Here is a 19,063-nt window from a genome sequence, read left to right on the forward strand (position 1 = left end):
TTCGGTTTCGGAAAGGGCCCATCGCCTTCCTTGGTTCCTTGGAGAAGACTACTTCGTGCGAGATGAGAACGGAAACGCGGATTGACTTGTCGGGGAAACCAGTTCTTAGCATTGATTTGTGAGTGAGGGATAAGATGGTAAGAATCATGGTGTGTCAAGCAACGTTTATTCCCTCACTAGCATGGCACCACCACTGCTTTGGCAAAGGGAAAAGGATGGGCCAGCAAGCAGTTGGGAGAAAGTGGAAAGGAAACAAGGAGAGCACGGCAAGTACTATTCTCTCCCTCTTTCCTTTATCTTGGTCACATGTGTCATATTGATCTGGTGGTGGTGATGTTTTTGGAGAATGTTTAATTTTTGTTATTTCTCGTGTTGCTTGTACTGCCACGACAAACGATGAATAGATTAGAAGTGTTTCCGCATTTTTTTCCCCTCTTGTAAATAGGTTTGCCATGGGAAGTTGTTTTGTGGAATGTAATTTTTCCTGGGTTTCGTAATATATTATTATGACCGGAATTAGCGGTCAGAGTTGTATGTTGAAGAACATTTTAGTCTGCCTGAAGGAGTCATTTAACATGTGTTATGTTGATGGGGAAAATTATCTCACCTAAGGTGCTGAATGCTAACAGTGGAGTCGTCAACATTTGGAGAAATTTTGAGAAAACATTGCAAATATGTCAGGGAGGCGACCACATATGATGCGTTAAATTCAAAGATCAAATTCAGTCATCGCTTTGGTCGTATGAGAACATTGGAATTTGGTGGCACGAAAACATTTGAAATTGCTTTCTCTTAGATTCCAAAAGCAGCAGAGTTCGAAGTTGAAACTTGGCAGGTTCATATAGCATCACCTAACCTAAGTATGACATTTTTCCGACATTTTGACCGAAAATGCTAGTCTGAAACAAGAAAGTTGAAGATTGACAATCCAACCGGACACAGATGTCTCTGAAGAATATTCAACAGGAAAGGCCAATCAACATGTCAACACCAACCATAGGTAAATCAACACATGCGTATGCATACATGTCACCAGCGAGCAAAGCAAGAAAGAAATTCTTGTTAGCAACTAACCAACAAAAAGCACTATATTTTTATAGCACCTCCAAAATATGAGCCTTATTCATTGCAGTACATCATCATAATGATGATGGCCATGTCTCAGCATCCAATACAATTCACTCTCATTATCATCATGGTTCTATATCCTAATCAGCTCTAAGCTTCACAGACTGCAGCTACAGCAGTATGTACACAAAAGCCTGCTTACAGACGCTTTCTAGCATGAGCAAACGCCGTCCTCGTCCTCATCTGCAAGCGCGAGCGTCTCAGGACCGAAAACAATTATGCCGGATAGCGTCGCTCGGTTGTGCATCGGAACAAATGCGCGTCATGGATCGTCGATGTTTGGTTCCTATCTTCTTCCTGGTCCTGCAAACCTTCTCGCCGTTCCGAATACGAGGGCTTTGGTCAGTAGCCCCTTGTCGAAGGTGCAAGCTAGGGCGACCACGCTGCCTATCACGAAGACTTTGGGTAGGTTGCCCGTCCAGTGCTTTGGCTTCTCGGCTTGGGCGTTGTTGCTGGTCGAACCGGCCTCGGTGTTGTTTTCTGAAGCGGTGAGCTCGTCGGCGACAAACTTTGTGTTGGCGTGTGCCATCGCAGCGCATTTCGAGATGGGCTCCCCGGCGGCCCTCGCGGTCTGGTATGCCCGCAGGCCAGGCTCTATCCGTTTGACGCAGCCCCACATACCCTGCTGCACGCCGAGCTTCGCGATGCTCCATGGGATACCCATGTCTTCGTGATGAAACAGGAGCACCTCGCATGCCGTCATCGCACCATCACCATTTCTTGATTCAACTGATAAAAATGGAACAGGTGTAAATTCATTGGCCTAGCAAAATCAGCTAGTGATGAGGAACCTGCGATGGAAGGAACTGGAATAATACCTGGACGGATGCACCAGCTAGAGTAGTACAGGTCCACGCGGCGAGGTTTGCTGCTCCTTGGAACAGAGGGACGAGGTACACTCTGAAAAAAATGCAGGAAGACATTTAATGATCTGTTTGGCTAAATAAAGCAATACTTGCTCTGAAAAAAATGCAGTAAGACATTTAGTGATCTGTTTTGCCTAAATGTATGGCATCTAAACTAGAGATAGCCTATATGTATGTATGTGAGAAACTACAGATATAGAAAGAAGAGTATGCTTGGCACAGATAGATATAGAATGCAGTGCATCTTATAATCAAACACAGAGAAAGCGGCAATAAATCTTTTTTCCAAATTTGCAAATGAGAAGATGGAACAAACAGCAACAGTGCCCAACTCAAATCCATTACGCAAAGGAACTCTAAACATGGCTGTAAAAGCAATCGCATGAACGTGTATCCCAATAACAGCTTTCTAACAGATATAAAGCTATACCACTTCATCACACACCTTGGTAACGCAGTAGTAGGTCTTTCCAGATGCCCATATCCTGCGACCGATAACATACTCCCTGTCGCTGCAGAAGAATGGAAACTGCAAAGGCAAGGCAAGCAGTGTAAGCAAAAGATACATGGTTTGCCATGAATTCCGCAAGGGCTGCCAGGGAGGGATATCACGCAGATAAGCTCACCTTCCTGACCCAGCGGACAACCATCGTTCCGGTCTTTGTGCACTCCTCCAGCGTCTCGTGCTCAAGAAGCATATCGTCCCAGGTGTTGCTGATCCGGAAGTCATCATCCCAGAAGAAATCCCTGACAACATCCGGCGACGCGTCTTCGAAGATAGTGCTACTGCGGTACTGCGGCGGGCCGTTCTGGAATGAAACAGAGGGTGCAAACATTTAACTCATGAGCTCTAGGATAGTTGTATCTTCTATGTCTAAACACTGAATTACTGAATCAAAATTCGCTACAACTAATCTCACAAATCTACAACAACTGACTGTCATCAATCCAAAAACAGTAGTGCAATAATTGACACAATTTTGACAAGTTGATACACCTATATATGTTGTTAAATTCTAAGGCTATGTATGAATCAACTTTGAAAGAGTTGACAGACAAAATTCTTGGGTTCTACAGTTGCTGCTCAACTAAAAAGCTCTGGGAAGGCTTCATATCATACCTGGGGTTCTCTTTTCCAGGCCTGGTATCGGAATGTCGGGAGCGTGCGGTCCATCATGTGCGTCCAGGCGGGGCCGCCGTCCTTCTCCTCGACTACCCTGCGGAGGTGCATCAGGTCCGGGGTGCTGACCGCCAATTCTTCCTCCTCCACCGGCGCCAGCGAGGCCGCCTTAGCTCTATATACCCACACAAATTAGATAGAATTCAGTAAAGGGACTGAATCAATCAGAAGCCCCAAATCCAATTGGGGGCAGGAGGATATGTTTCTTGAAACACAGAGTAATTCCTCACCTAGGTACGACGGCCAAGTGGTCGGCAACAGTGGTCTGCGGGGCAGGGGCCTGCTGCGCCGCCGCTGCCGCCGGCACCGGCTGCTGTTGGTGCCCGGCGACGTCGACGACTGCGGCGGCCCAGCGCGGGCGCCAGGCCCAGCCGATGAGCAGGCCCACGAGGGCGGCGAGCCAGAGCGGCGCGGCGAGGGTGGCCAGCTCCCGCGCCACCCCGGCCAGCGTGGGCTCCCGGAAGATCTCCGCCAGCATGTCCGCCAGCACCGACATCTTGTTGTCCCACCTCCGCAAGATAGAGCCTTGAAGAGCAGGGAGGGAGAAGGAGACGTCTGGGTGTGTGGATCGGACGGACGGACGGACGGACGGGCGCACCAGAAGAAGAAGAAGAAGAAACCTTTGTGGGTGGTGCGTGGAGAGGGCAGGGCCGCCCCCTGGTTGGAGCGGCGAGGGCCTAGTAGAAACCGCGCGCTGCGCACACCACACACAGCAGCGGGAGGGAGGTGGCCGGCGGAAGAATCCAAATCGGGGCGGGGTGGGGAGGGGAGAAGAGAGGGTTGTGGGCGCAGGCGCAGGCGCAGGCGAGGAATGTGTGGCGCGCGGGAGATGCGTGCGGTGCGCGCTGGGGATAAGGCCAGGCCGTCGGGAGATAGATTTAGCAGCAGAGAGGCAGAGTCCAGCCGATGCAAGGCAGCAGCAGGAATTGGACGGACGGACGGACGGTCGGAGGAAGGGGACAAGCGCCGCAGCGAGCAGCAAAGGGGAATTTTGATTGGTGGATGGGGATCACGGGGGGACGGGAGCCATTGATATACTGCTGGGGGCGATGGGATGGAGGACGGATTGGGGAATTGGGGTGGGGATTTCTGATCTCTCTCTCACGCGGTGGCGGAGGCGGAGGCGGAGGCGGAACGGAGGTGGTTGGATTCTTCCTCCGTCCAGTCCACTACAGGGCCGGGTCGTCGTCCGCGATGGGCCGGGCTTCTTTTCCTTTTTCTTTTTCTTTATGCTTGTGCGTGTGACGGCGTACACAGTCTCGCTCGCTCGGGTCGGGGGGTGGACGCTGGTGGGAGGAAGGAGCTGAGCGAGCGGCGCGGTGGACCGGACCGGTTCACACCTCGGACACGCGCGGACCGGACCACCTCGGACCCGGGAGCACGAGGAACCCATGGGGCTCCGCCCCACCAAAACGAGTAGAGTAGCAGCACCGGGTCGGGTCGGGTCGGGTCAATCAACCATTCTCTTCTGCATTAACCAACGTGCAGTGCAGGTCTCTCCTTTTTTTTCTCTTCCCTCCCTACTACTACTTGGCACTATCATCCATCAATCGGCAGTAACCTACAACCCGCGACCTACCACCACCGAGAGAGAGAGCTCACTCCGTCCGACCACAATGCGTTGCGTGCCCGTAACAATAATCTGCTATGTGAGCAACTTCAATCGTACTCCCTCTGTAAAGAAATATAAGAGCGTGTACATCGCTACCATGGCGCGTACCCAAACTTGCTGCCTACCGCGCCCGTACGGATCAAAAGCCCGCCGCTCCCTCTCCCGAAACCCTGACCGCCGCCGGCCGGTTCCGTGCCCTCTCTAGCGGCACCGGGAGGGGATCAAGACCTCAACTCAACGTTGCGACGATGTGTCTATATATCCGAAGGAGGCGATACGTATCACACTTGTTGTGTTGTGCGGTACTGTCGTCTCGCTTTTTATTTTGCCCTACAACGACGATAACCTACATGCAATGCATAGGAGATGCAGGCGGCCGTCTGCTTGTCTTGGAGTGGTGGATCTGACCATGTCTTCGTGTTATACGGGTGGTCCCTTCATATGCGACTTTTGTTGACTATATGATGGTGTGTCGGGAGTTTGGAAGCGGCGTCGAGCTTGGCTCACGACGCACCGTCGACGAGCACATGAGGAAGGCGTCGTTGATGTCGTAGGGATAGGCGCACAATTTTTAATTTTTATACTCACTCTATTCCATATTGCAGTGCGCCCGCGCTTTCCGAGATCTAACTTTGATCTAAAATTTAACCAACGAGACCAATTGCGGTGAGAGCAAAAATTATACCATTGAATTCGTGTTTCCATTGAATTCGTATCAAAATACGAATTCAGTGGTATAATTTTTGCTCCTGTCGCAAGCCTTATATTAGGAGGAAAAAAATGTTTTACGAACTGATATTGAAGTTCTTTTTTAAGACAAACGAACTGAGATTTAAAGTGCGCAGATGCTGGTGAGGCAGAGGTGCCCACGGCCCACCGACCGGGCAGGCAGAAGAAAAGTGGGACGTACGGATCCTGCCGTCGAGGCGGACGTGGAGCGATGTGCTCCGTCCGGTCCAGGGGGTGATACGTACGGTGCGAGCGCAATGTTTGACCCTACGTACAGGAGCTGGCCGGCCGGCCACGCGGTCCACGCGGCGCCGAATCCAGCCGCACGTTCGACTCGACGGAGGTGAACAAAATTATTTTTTAATTTGCCTTTCCGCACGTACTTTCCGATATACTCTCTCTGTTTACTTTTATAAGGCCCTAAAGACTGAAAATGCCTTTTGGAGCTTGGCCTCCACGGTGGCCGGTTTTTGGAAAAACACAAAATTCATGGAAATTCATATTTTTACAATTCAAAAAATATCTGAAAAAAAAAATACAGATATGCATGGAGGCATAAGACACATGTGTGTAAATTTTTAGGACGAAATACGCTGAAATGAAGGCTGTGCAAAACAGACAAATCTGTAGCTTTTTAACACATGATACTATTCGTCCGCAAAGTCCAGAAAATTCGTCTTTTTTGTATAGGTCGCATTTCAAAGTATTTCTTCTTGAATTTTTACACACACATACATTTCATCCTTGTACAGTTGCATATATTTTTTTCAGAATTTTTCAAAGTTGAAAAGTTTGAATTTTTTATATTTTAAAAATAAAGGGCTCCATGGAGCTCGGTCATCAAAACGCCTTACTCCCTTAAGACAATTCAAACAGCGTGCAAAGCAGCCTATTTTCAGTTGTCTCAAACGACTTACAAAAGTGAATTGAGGGACTAGTTTCGATGTGACCAAGTTATTATAATCAACAAATTTATTATCCGCGAACCAACCTATTGTTGGATGGCTATAAGACCAGGTCGTCTAGACGAGATGAGATAGATTTAGCAGCAGAGTCCAGCCGATGCAAGGCAGCAGGAATTGGACGAACGGAGGAGGATGGGGACAAGGGAAGGAGAAATTGGATTGGTGGATGAGGATCTCCTCACGGGGTGAAGGGGACCCATTGATATAATACTAGTATGATGGAGGGAGGATGGATTGTGGAATTGGAGGTGGCGGAGGCGGATCGAAGGTGGTTGGATTCGGGAGCTCCTATGTGCGTCGAAGCAAAGAGATGGCAAAAGAATTGTTGATCCGAGATGGTTTGCTGAATCAGTGCACCAACACATGACAGAATGGGCTAGTATTCATACAAGGCAACCGAAGCGCCCTTCTCCAACACTGGCCGCGAGATGGAGCCCACCGGAGCAAGGCTGGATCAAAGCAAACTCTGATGGATCAATGGCTAAACTGCAGGACCGTGGCGGCGGAGGGGTGGTCCTTAGGGACCACGGTGGTGCTTTTAGGGGAGGAGCCGGCTATGTTTTCCCTCATGTTTCAGACCCTGAAGTTGCTGAGATCGTGGCCTGTCAAAAGGCTGTGCAGTTTGCAGTACAAAGGGGAGCCTCTAAAGTGCATCTGGAAGTGGATTGTCGATATGTTGCACTAATGCTTAACGAACAAACTAAGAACCTGAGTGCAGTAGGCCCGGTCATTGAGGAGATCAAGCTACTGTGAAGGACACTCGAAGGATTTGAGGTTTCGCGATTCGTAGATCTCGGAATCGAGGAGCCCATTTGTTAGCTAGAGAAGGAGTTAGTTCCGAACTTTGTAATTTTTGGTTGTCTGAACCGCCGAGTGCATCTTACATGTAATCTCTGATGAAATCCCAACTGTGGGGTGATTAATAAAGGCTCATGATGATGATTCTCAAAAAAAGAAGCGTCGACGTTTCGCACAGGCGTGGCAAACCTGGGCCGACCCATTCGGCATGTGCAATATATGAAAAAAAAAGCGCAAACATAGCAAAACGCTGGTGTTGGGGTTAGAACCGGTGACCTCACAGTCTCGAGCACGCTACGGTAGCCGTTGTGGCCAGCTAGCTCTTCCGCTAAATTTGTAGCGCAATAGTAAAAGAAATAAGAGCAACAGCGATAAAACTTGACGTTTCTAAAAAATCCAAAAATTGCAAATGATAACATTTTTCAAAATGACAAACAATTTTGTAACAAACACAATCTTTTTTCGAAAAGAAGGAACAAACATTGAAAACAAGAAACATTTCTCAAAATTGCGAACAATTATTTCAAAACTCAAACATTCTATGAATTTGCGAACAAAAATTTAAAACCTGAACATATTTTGAATTCCCTGAACAAATTTGTAAAGCTAGACACTATTTCAAACCACAAACATATTTCAAATTTGTGAACAAAAATAAAAATGCGAATTAATTTTTTGAATTTCAAAACAAATTTCAGCGCAACAGTAAAAGAAACAACAACGACAGCGATAAAACATGAAGTTTCTAAAAAAATCCCAAAATTGCAAACGAGAAAAGTTTTCAAAATGACGAACAATTTTGTAACAAACACAAACTTTTTTTTTCGAAAAAAGGGAACAAACATTGAAAACAAGAAACATTTCTCAAAGTTGGAACAATCATTTCAAAACTCAAACATTTTATGAATTTGCGAACAATATTTTAAAACCTGAACATATTTTGAACTTCTGAGCAAATTTACAAAGCTAGAACATTATTTCAAACCCCAAACATATTTTAAATTTGTCAACAAAAATAAAAATTTGAACAATTTTTTAGAATTTGAGAACAAATTTTCAAAACGTGAACAATTTTCAAATTCGTGAACAAAGTTGTAAAATTGTGAACAAATTTTGAAATACTTATTTTTTTTGGAATTTCGAAACAAAATTTGAATAGAGGAAGAAAATCTGGAAACTGATTTTTTAAAGAAATACGAACATTTATTATTTTCTGAAAATTTGGCAAAAAAACTTGAATTTTTTTAACAAAAATAAATAGAAAAGAAAAAATAAACTGAAAAAATAGAAAAGGACAGAAAAGAGAAAAAACAGGAAAAAGAAAAACGAAAAATTTAAAGGAAAAATAATAAACGGTTCTGGGACCTTCCAGAAGGATCCCCGAACCAGTAAAAACCAGCTGGGAATCCTCTGGAAGGTTCCCAAAACCGGAACCAGAAAGTTGTACGTAAGCTACACATGGCCGGCCCAAATCTCTCGACTGTTTGCGCAGTCAAATAAGGTTTTCCGTTGGATTCTTCCTCGTGGCGGGCGGGCTCGGCTGGGTCGTGGTCCGCGCTGGGCCGGGCTTCTTTTTCTTCTTTTACCTTTTGCGTGTGCCTGTGACGGCGTCCACAGTCTTGCTTGGGTCGGGGCGGGTCGGAGGTGGACAGTGGTGGGAGGAAGGAGCTGAGCTAGCGGCGTGGTGGACCGGACCGGTTCACACCTCGGACACGCGCGGACCGGACCACCGGAGGGGAACACGAGGAACCCATGGGTCTCACCTCCGCTCGCTCCACCAAAACGAGTAGCGGCACCTTTCATCTCCTTTCTTTCTTCTATTTACACGTACGTAGGAGTACTTGCAAAAAGTACCATCAATCAAACAGTAACCTACGACCTGCCGCCCATAACAATCCCGTCACCTTTTTTTTAACATCTGTACAGACACAAGCGCTCATATACACGCGCATACATTCATCCTTATGAACGCGCACACGCATACCCTACCCCTATGAGCACCTCCGAAAGACCGAGCCGGCATATCTTCTTGAAATTTATGAAGTCACCGTAAGCATCTCGTCGTTGACGGGAACGTCTCCTCCCACTGAATGTGCATTGTCGGAAATCCTGAAATAAATCTAAGAATAAATGCGAGCATCAGGATTTGAACCCTGGTGGGCTGGGAATACCACAGTCCCCGTCACCTCTGCTACCTATGTCTACGTGTACGTACGCTCCTCTCGTGTCGTGTCACCCGACGATGACCACCATACGTGCCGTCCTTGCTTCCTTTTGTTTCCCTTTATTTACTTATTAATAACACGGCATAATCATACATAGATGCTCACGTGCGTACACGTATATATAAACGCACGTTCAACCCATGCCTCCACGGCGATGCGGCCGGCCGTTCGGTCGCTGCTCGTTCCTGAGCGCCTGGACCTGACCATGTCTTTGTGTTATGCAGGTGGTCTTTGTGGATGCGGCTTTTTGGCCGCCGCCGTCGACGACCTCTTGCCATCTATCATGGTGTTCCGGAGGCTCGGAAACGGCGTTGAGTTTTGCAGACGACGCGACGGGTGCACGAGGAATACATGGATTTCAACAACGCAACTTTTTGGCTTTCTATGGCGACGAACCTTGTAAGGGGTGGTCGACGCGGCTGGCAGCTTTAGTGTTTTGGAATGGTGGCATTTCGTTTATTTATTTTAGTCCATTCTTCGCTCAGCTTCAGATCTTGATCCGTTGCCTATGAGAGGGTTCGTTGCCGCTGCTGGGTGTACGAGAAAGACGACGTCGCACGTGCATTTCCACGACGTAGTTTAAATTCTTTTGTAGTGACGGGCCTTGTAAGGGTTGATCAACGTTTTCAATACATGGATATTTAGCCTTATGATATCGGGGAAAAAAGAGTAGTTTTATGCAAGTGAGATCTGAGTGCGCACGTGCTGTTGAGGTCGGTCAGTCCGATCGGGCGGGAGAAGAAAAGTGGGACGGCGACGGGCGTACGGATCCTGCCGTCCAGTGCAGGCGGACGTGGAGCTAGCGGAGATGAAACGTACGGTCACGGAGCGAGCGCAATGTTTGACGGCTGATGATGGTACGACGGCTGACCGGCCGGCCACGCGGTCCACCAGACGGCACGGTGACGCGGCGCCGAATCCAGCCGCACGCACATAACGTTGGACGGGTGACTAAAACTATGTATTTGGCTTTCCGCACGCCCGATCATGCGATTTTGATCGGTTGCTGGCACAGGCAACCCCGCCCTGGTACCTATATACTCTTCCAAAATAATTGGAGTTTTAGGTTTTGCGTGATAATATGTGTCTCCTTTATATATCATAATAAGGATCATACTACAAACCATGTGCACACTGACCTGACAAAACTAAACAAATAGTAAAACGATAGCCTTTACACAAAAGAACACCGGTCAAGAAGTAAAATTATAAACAAGACTGAAGAAACCTCTGAGCTTGACACCAACACCCATCACCGACTTCTGGCACCACGACAACATCTACCAAGGAAAAGAAATGACGGATCACGTCGACACCCCGAGCTCAACGATTGAATTTGCTAAGCATGACCAGCTCTATGGAAGATATGGTATGGTGTACAATACGAAATACACATAGTATGGGAACACACGTCGTAAGTAATTCCATTGAGATTAATCTGTGGCGAGAGCTTCTTTGATGGTTCATCGATGGTGGAGTCGGAGTCGCCCTCGCGAAGGTGTGATGACGATGGCGCCAGGTGGCAACCTCGACGACACTTTTCTCCCCGGCGGCGTGTGTGTGTTCTTATGTGGATTGTCATGTCACCCCGTGTGTCTTGTTTTTACGGGCGTGTTGTAAATCGGGTCGCAAGGGACCACATTTTAAAAAATATTTGACATATTGGCTTGGTTAAACTTAAACAAGTTTTACTTGGGACAAACACATAAGTCCAATTATTTCCGAACAGAGGTAGCACTTCTCTTCCTCTGTCGACATCCGAATTTTTTTTACAGCAGTTATTGAGATGTATTTGCGTTACAAAATTGATATTTTTTCGTTTTTAGGAACAAAAAAGACAGTAGTATTACCGAAAAAAGCTTTCGCCCCGCTTTATATATAAAGCAATGATCAACAGCATCCAATACAAGTGCACACCCTCACAACACAAGCACACACGCACCCATGCAGGATACATAAGCGCCGAGCGCAGCAACACCAATCCAAGCACTACACTAAGAGGTGAAGCCACATATGACGAACCGTGGACTTCAAGACGGCGCCTTCAGGAAGGGAACGACACCGGAGCGCCGCCACCGCCCGATCCGAGGATCAGAGTTTCCCCTAGAGCACCACGACGGGCAATGAGAGCCGCGACGACGCCTTCAAGAAGGGAACGAGTTTCGCCGCCGCCGGTCCCTCCGAAGATACACTAGTAGATAAAGGGACTTTAGTTCCAGTTCATAAGGGACTAGTGACGGTACGCAAAAGCATGCACAATGGGGGACTTTGAACCATGTTCGATGACCCAAAGAAGAATTTTCTTTTGTACATTTTGTCTCCAAGGGACCATCAGCCCAACAACAATGAAACGACAATTTTGTATAAAAACAACAACAATGAAACAACATCTAGTGCAACAAAAGGAAAGCTTGGGGAACAATCAAAACTGTCTGCCGTCCAGATCGAACGATCCATCGTGCATGGGTAGGGAATTAAACTTTTCCACATGTCTTTCAGGCTTTTAGGGGTATAAATTAATTCGGACCACACAATTAAGGTAGCAAACTGATTTAAGGTGATGGGAAACATAAATGGAGACAAATGCCAGTTTATTGCTCGATCTGCAGCCATCCTAATTAGCGTTTTATGTTCCTCTAGTTAATCCTTACCCCAACGTACACTCTATCAATGACAGCAAATGAGATCAAATCAGAAGTTACATGCCCCGTTAATTGCTCCATTTCATCTGTATATATATGCTGCTCGCCTGGCCAAGTTGCATACTCGATCAACAATTGACTCAAGCTTGTAAACTTAATCTCCTCAACCAGCGAGCCCCATCCATGGCATCCTCCAAGCCTCTCGCCGCCGTCACCCTCCTCCTCATTGTTGTCGTGCTTCTCATAGTTGTGGATGCGCAGCCGTCATCCAAGATAGGTACGGACGTGAATCCATGCATATGTCCCGGGTCAACTAATAATATATTTCGTCTGATTAAATGGATGACAATATGCACGTACAATTCATCTATAAGAAACTGATATGAATTTTGCTGTGTGCAGATTGCCCGTCGGCGTGCAAGGCTCGGTGTGCAAAGAACTGGAAGAACAAGATGTGCAACAGGATGTGCAACATCTGCTGCGGCAAGTGCAACTGTGTCCCCTCCGGCATCAGCCAGGCGACCCGTAACGAATGCCCCTGCTACGCCAACTTGAAAAACTCCAAGAACGGCAAGCTCAAGTGCCCCTAGACTAGACCCTATAGGCATGTGTGCGTGCATGCCAGAGTTGTACGGACTTATCTAATGAATTATCATGATCTACCAAATCAAATCATATATAGGCTTATTTTCTTTTGACGGCATCGACACATTATTGTCATGTACTCTTCCTGGTCAATCGTACCTAGAGACTATAAGAAACTGAGATTAGGATTTTGATTTCAGATGGATTCTTATCTAATGACCCAGGGCGGAACCTGGACGCGAGGAGTAAATTTTTTTTTAATTTTTTCTTACAAATTGGATTTGTTTCGTACATTCATCTATGAGAAAATCCGGTGGTTAGAATTCTTTCCAATTCGAAAATCCCAAATGATCAAGGGAGTGGAAAGAAAGGGATTCGAACCCTCGGCACAAAAAAGTTGTACAACGGATTAGCAATCCGCCGCTTTAGTCCACTCAGCCATCTCTCCAGGTTGCTTCTTTTTATTGGTCGGAAAACATCTTTATCCAAAACCCTTTAGCATTGGACTAATTATCTTAGAAGACAGTCAAGTACTTACTTTTAATTGTTGGAACTAGTGCACTAGATCTCTAATGCAATGTAGTCAATCAATGGATTTCTAATTGAAATTCAACAAAGAATTAGAGAAGGTAAGAAGACACTCGACAAAGGACTCGTTTGCCGAGTACCCATGGAAAAACACTCGGCAAACAACCTGACACTCGGCACATAACATTTTCCCGTGGCGTATAATCAAATGTGTCATAATTAAGCTAGCTTTGTACATGCCAAGCTTGTAGCCATGGAATTTTTCTTTAGCATATATGCCTTTTTTGTATAGCTTGAATGCACTCCAAATGGATGTTTTCTGTGATCATTCGCCCTGGGGCGAAAGCCATCTGGATTAGTTATATTGTATCCTGCAGCACGGCCGTAACGATTGGCCAAGCATTTTGAAACCACTCTGTAAACCTCATTGCAAAAACTGTCATGTCTAAAATCTCTGACGTACGTTGTTTTTGTGGACAATACTGCCGATAACTATATGCAAACTCTAGGTCCTTTTTTCACAAATAAACAGTGACGTCTAAAAATACTGTCACGTCTAAAATCTCTGGGAAACTCCAGTGGAGAGCTACTTATGGTCAATATTACTTGAGCTCCGCTAAAACTATACTTCCTCCGCCCGGAATTACTTGTCGGTGTCGCTCAGATGGATGTATCCCGCAATGAAATAGTGCTAGATATTTCCATTTGAGCGATAAGTAATTCGGGACGAAGGTAGTAGTTGTCTCCTCCAGCTCAACCTGAGTGTGATATGCATGTAGCTTTAGCATCGGGTCACAATTTGGGACGACCGCACTCAAGTTTTCTAAGGAGGGTTCAAGCTCACTTGCAGCTTGTAGCTCAAGTTTTCTAGAAATGAGCAGCACGCGAATCCAATGCTCAGCCTTTCTATGGTGGTTTCCGTGTAATGCAAGAGCAACAAAGCAAGAGGTATATATACGAGGAACAGTACGTGACCTTTTTGTTTTTAAACTCCCGAAAGCTCAGTACCTGCTATCCAAAATTGTACTGTTATATTGCAAAGAATGTCCATCCTGACGAGCGTGTCTTCAAGAATCAGAATTTTACGTTCTTTCGGCGAGTGGGCGACCAAGACGATCGACCAAAGACAACTAGGTGACCGTGACTGGCTCACGGGCGAGTGCGCGATACTTTTTCTGTAAAATTAGTTTCCTTTTTTTTTTAGAAAAGGAGGATGACCCCCGGCCAAAAAAAATTAGTTTGCTGAGGACCTTTGTGTCGTCGCGACCCGAGCGAACGAAGTTTCGCATGACTGGGTGACAGTCGTCCAGACGTACCCGGGGCCGGCGAAATGGCCAAATGAGCCGTCTGCCAGGAACTTGGGATATATATATATATATATATATATATATATATACTGAGGTGTGGTTCCACAATCACAGGCATACACTTCAGAGCCAGCTCCTACCACAGACTCCTGCTATGCGACTGGCCATGGAGGCCTCCCCTCTCCTACTGCTCGTCTCACTCACTCTCCTACTTGCCACGTTTCTCCAGGCCAAGGCAGTGCCATCCCTGCAAGATCAAGCAGGAGCGCTCCTTGCCTGGAAAGCCACGCTCCAAAGCCACCCAGCCCAGCTGCAATCCTGGTCAAGGGGAAACAATACTAGCACACGGCCCTGCAGCTGGTATGGCATCAAGTGCCGCAAGCATCAAGTAAGTCACCAAGAGGTGATCACCGGGATCTCTCTACGTGGGCTGCGTTTGAGAGGGGATCTCGACGCCCTCAACTTCACGGCGTTGGAAACCCTGACAAGCGTTCAACTCTCGCACAACAAGCTCACTGGGAGGATCCCTCCGAGCATTGTGTCCCTCAAAGAGCTCCGGTTCCTGCTTCTTCGGCGCAATCAGATAAGGGGCCCTTTATCACCTGCTTTAGCATCCTTGACAAAGCTGCAGTACTTAATGCTCCAACAGAATGAACTCTTCGGTGAAATACCAAGGCAAATAGGAGAACTAGAGGGTCTTGTGAAGCTGAATTTGTCTGCATGCCAACCACTTGTCTGGTCCCATCCCCGGCGAACTAGGCTACCTAAATAAGTTGTCCATGTTAGATTTTTCTAGCAACAACCTCACAGGCCCCATTCCAAGAAATTTAGGTAATCTCACTAGACTCACTATCTTGTACCTTTCTGGTAATTATTTATCTGGATATCTTCCTCGAGAACTAGGTTACCTTGTAAATTTAAAAGATTTGGATCTTAGCAAAAATATACTGATAGGTTCCATCCCCAATTCCTTTGGGAGTTTGATTAACGTCAATGTCTTGGCCCTATGGCATAACCAATTTTCGGACAATATTCCTCGAGAACTAGGTTACCTAGTGAATCTAAAAGAGTTGTATCTTAACATGAACAAACTCAATGGTTCCATTCCCAGTACCTTTGGGAATTTGACAAAGCTCACCATCTTCTACCTTCATGATAATAAGATCTCTCAATTCTTCCTCGAGAACTAGGTTACCTAGTGAATCTACGAAAGTGTATCTGTGGAATAATACATTTTCCGGGTGTATTCCTCGGGAACTAGGTTACCTGGTGAATCTGGAAGAGTTGGATCTTAGCTATAACAAACTAATGTGTACTATTCCCAATACTTTTGGGAGTTTGATTAATCTCACTGGTTTGTACGTCAGTGATAACCAACTCATGGGTCCTATCCCTAGTATCTTTCGAATTATGACTAAGCTCACTACATTACACCTCGATGATAATCAATTCTCTGGAAATGTTCCGCAAGAATTTGGCGCCTTAAAGGATCTTGAAAATCTGCAATTCGATGGTAACAATCTCTCGGGTCCGTTGCCACCTGGGTTGTGTTCCGGAGGCCGGCTCAAGAATTTTACTGCATATGACAACAATCTGACAGGACCACTACCACCAAGTTTGATACATTGCAGAAGCCTCGTTAGAGTTCGTTTGGAAAGGAATCAAATAACAGGAGATATTTCTGAGTTGGGAGTTGATCCAAATCTTCTCTATATGGATCTGAGCTCAAATAAATTATTTGGCCAATTAGCTTCTCACTGGACGGAAAGTGGTAATCTTACCATGCTATGCCTCTCAAACAACAACCTCACGGGGGAAATACCCACAAGTATGGGGCAACTGCCTCAGCTAGGGGTGCTTGACCTTTCATCAAACAACCTCGAAGGAGATATTCCAAGTGAATTTGGTAATCTGAAAAATTTGTTCCAGTTGAGTCTTGAAGACAATTTTCTCCATGGAAGCATACCACAAGAAATTGGAGCACTGTCCAATCTAGAGTTGTTGGATTTGTCATCAAATAACCTAAGTGGTTTGGTACATGAATCAATTGGGAATTGTTTAAAGCTTCGCTCATTAAATTTGAGCAGAAATAACCTGAAAGGAAGCATCCCTACCATCCTCGGGTTATTGCACAACTTACAATACATGTTGGATTTAAGTGATAATTCATTTGATGGGGCAATACCAAGCCACTTAGTGGCCTGATCATGCTAGATACCTTGAATATTTCACACAATGAACTTAATGGCTCCATCCCTCGATCATTTCAGAGTATGGAAAGCTTGATATCCATTGATATATCTTACAATGAATTGGAAGGACCAATCCCAGAGAGTAAGCTCTTCCAAGAAGCTCCAATATAGTGGTTCATCCATAATAAGATGCTATGTGGTGTAGTTAAAGGATTGCCCCCTTGTAGTAGTGCAACTCAGAGCAAAGGGAAAAGGAAAAGATACAACACACTTGTACTAGCCATAGTTCCTCCTTTGATATTTCTTGTTATCATTGTGGGGATATTGATGCTTCGGCATGAAAGGAAGAAACCCAATGCAATGAACACCACTAATGTAACACAAACAAAGCTCTTCTCTATTTGGAGTTTTGATGGGAAGACGTGTTCAAGGAAATTGTTGAAGCAACCAATGATTTTAGTGACAAACATTGCATAGGAACCGGGGGATATGGATCTGTCTACAAGGCTAGACTTCCGACATCTGAAGTATTTGCAGTGAAGAAGATACACATGATAGAAGATGAGTGTATGGTGAAGGAAGCAGTGTTCAATCGTGAAATCAAGGCATTATTGCAAATTCGGCATCGAAACATCATAAAATTATTTGGGTATTGTTGCTCTAGTCAAGGAAAGTTCCTTATCTATGAATATATGGATAGAGGAGACTTAGCAAAAACACTGAGGGCCAATGGAAGGGCAGTCGAGTTGGACTGGGGAAGGCGGACACATATTGTGTTAGACGTGGTCCATGCTTTGGCATACATGCATCATGATTGTTCGCCACCAATAGTCCACAGAGATATAACAAGCAAAAATATTTTGCTTGATCTGGAATTTAGAGCATGCATCTCTGACTTTGGCACGGCTAAAATTCTTTGTGGTCAAAATCTCACAAGGCTTGCTGGAACGAAAGGCTATATTGCCCCAGGTAAACAAAAATAAAACCGTACGAACTAGTTCTGCAGGTTTTGCACTACATACATAGGTTCATGAAATTGTAATGTATTCTGATCATTACGACGAACTTTGAACTATTTAACACATATCTATTAATCAATTGGTATTCATTGCAGAGCTAGCATATACAGATCATGTGACGGAGAAATGTGATGTATATAGCTTTGGAGTGCTTGTTCTAGAGATATTTATGGGATCCAATCCAGGCGATTCGCTCTCATCTCTCTCCTTGGGCACCAAGAATAATGATGTGTGTCTGCAGGATCTGCTGGACTCGAGGCTTGTGCTCCCAGATGCTGAAACCGCTAAAGAAATATATTGCATGCTCACTGTTGCAGTCTAGTGCCTGGAGCCAAGTCCATAACGCAGACCAACAGCACAACGAGCCAATGATGAGCTTTCTTCTATTAAAGCATGCGGAGATCATGTTGATTATCTGCACGCTGTCCTCACCATTCCTGCATAGTAGTGCCAATGGCTATGGATGATGAACTTGTGTCATGTAGTGTCTTCTTTGCAACCTATGCACCTACTTTCATAAGAAGTGTAGTTGCATCTATAGCTAGCAATAAACATATAATTTATATTGTATATATGGATAGAAAAGTTGTAATGTAAACATAGAACCATTAAAAAAGTGGCTTGATTTTCTTGTAGTAACATTGTAAGATGGGACGATTACATTTGAATTGACCGCATTAGTTATGTCTTGATGCACTGAAGGCACCCTAAGAGGGTATGTCACAACAACGAGATAATCTAACATCTATTTTTTTGCGGGAAAATCGTATGATCTATTAATCAAACATCATGGTAGTACAAACAACACAAAAGTTAATAGAAATTACATCCATGTTCGTCGACCATCTAATGTGTATTTTTCCAATGCAAAGTTGCACATGCTACATGGCCAGCCATCCAAGTGGATTCTAACTTGTATCCGACATGTAGTGTTGCCAATATGCTTGGTAACCAGTTACGTGGCAACGATCAATAACTTATAGTCCTCATCCTGATGGGCACGACATAGTTAGTTTGACCACTATGATTGTGTAGGAACGATACAATTTATCTACTATATCACTAAGCTCCCTCGGGGTAGAAGCTCCCTTGTCCAATTGAAAATTCTGATTTTGACCGAGTCGCCCGATTTTGATTGGGCTATTCCCAGTGAGCACATCGCCCATACCCACTCCACGCCTCCGCCCACTTCCCAGGTGCCCCGTGCCGGTCGCCCGTGCCGACACGCTCCACTGGTCCACCTCTATGTCATGCCGCCTGCTGTACACACGCACTCCGTCGGCCACC

At 45.7% G+C, this 19,063-nt stretch overlaps 1 protein-coding gene, 1 non-coding gene and 1 pseudogene across 2 annotated transcripts; 1 reads left to right on the forward strand and 2 right to left on the reverse strand.

The window, feature by feature from the left end:
* Positions 1-1,070: 1,070 nt before the first annotated feature.
* LOC119352676 lies at positions 1,071-4,214 on the reverse strand. Its single transcript, XM_037619257.1, has 6 exons — positions 3,405-4,214; positions 3,115-3,289; positions 2,621-2,803; positions 2,440-2,523; positions 1,947-2,028; positions 1,071-1,857 (listed from the first exon to the last, which is right to left on the reverse strand). The coding sequence occupies exons 1-6, from the start codon at positions 3,668-3,670 to the stop codon at positions 1,415-1,417; spliced, it is 1,233 nt and encodes a 410-aa protein (XP_037475154.1). The 5' UTR covers positions 3,671-4,214; the 3' UTR covers positions 1,071-1,414.
* An 8,876-nt stretch (positions 4,215-13,090) lies between these two features.
* TRNAS-GCU lies at positions 13,091-13,178 on the reverse strand. Its single transcript has one exon. It is a non-coding gene; the product is annotated as a tRNA-Ser (tRNA).
* Positions 13,179-14,731: 1,553 nt separating this feature from the next.
* Positions 14,732-18,221, forward strand: LOC119352679 (annotated as a pseudogene).
* Positions 18,222-19,063: the final 842 nt, after the last annotated feature.

Source organism: Triticum dicoccoides, chromosome 2A (assembly GCF_002162155.2).
Source record: "Triticum dicoccoides isolate Atlit2015 ecotype Zavitan chromosome 2A, WEW_v2.0, whole genome shotgun sequence".
NCBI lineage: Eukaryota > Viridiplantae > Streptophyta > Magnoliopsida > Poales > Poaceae > Triticum > Triticum dicoccoides.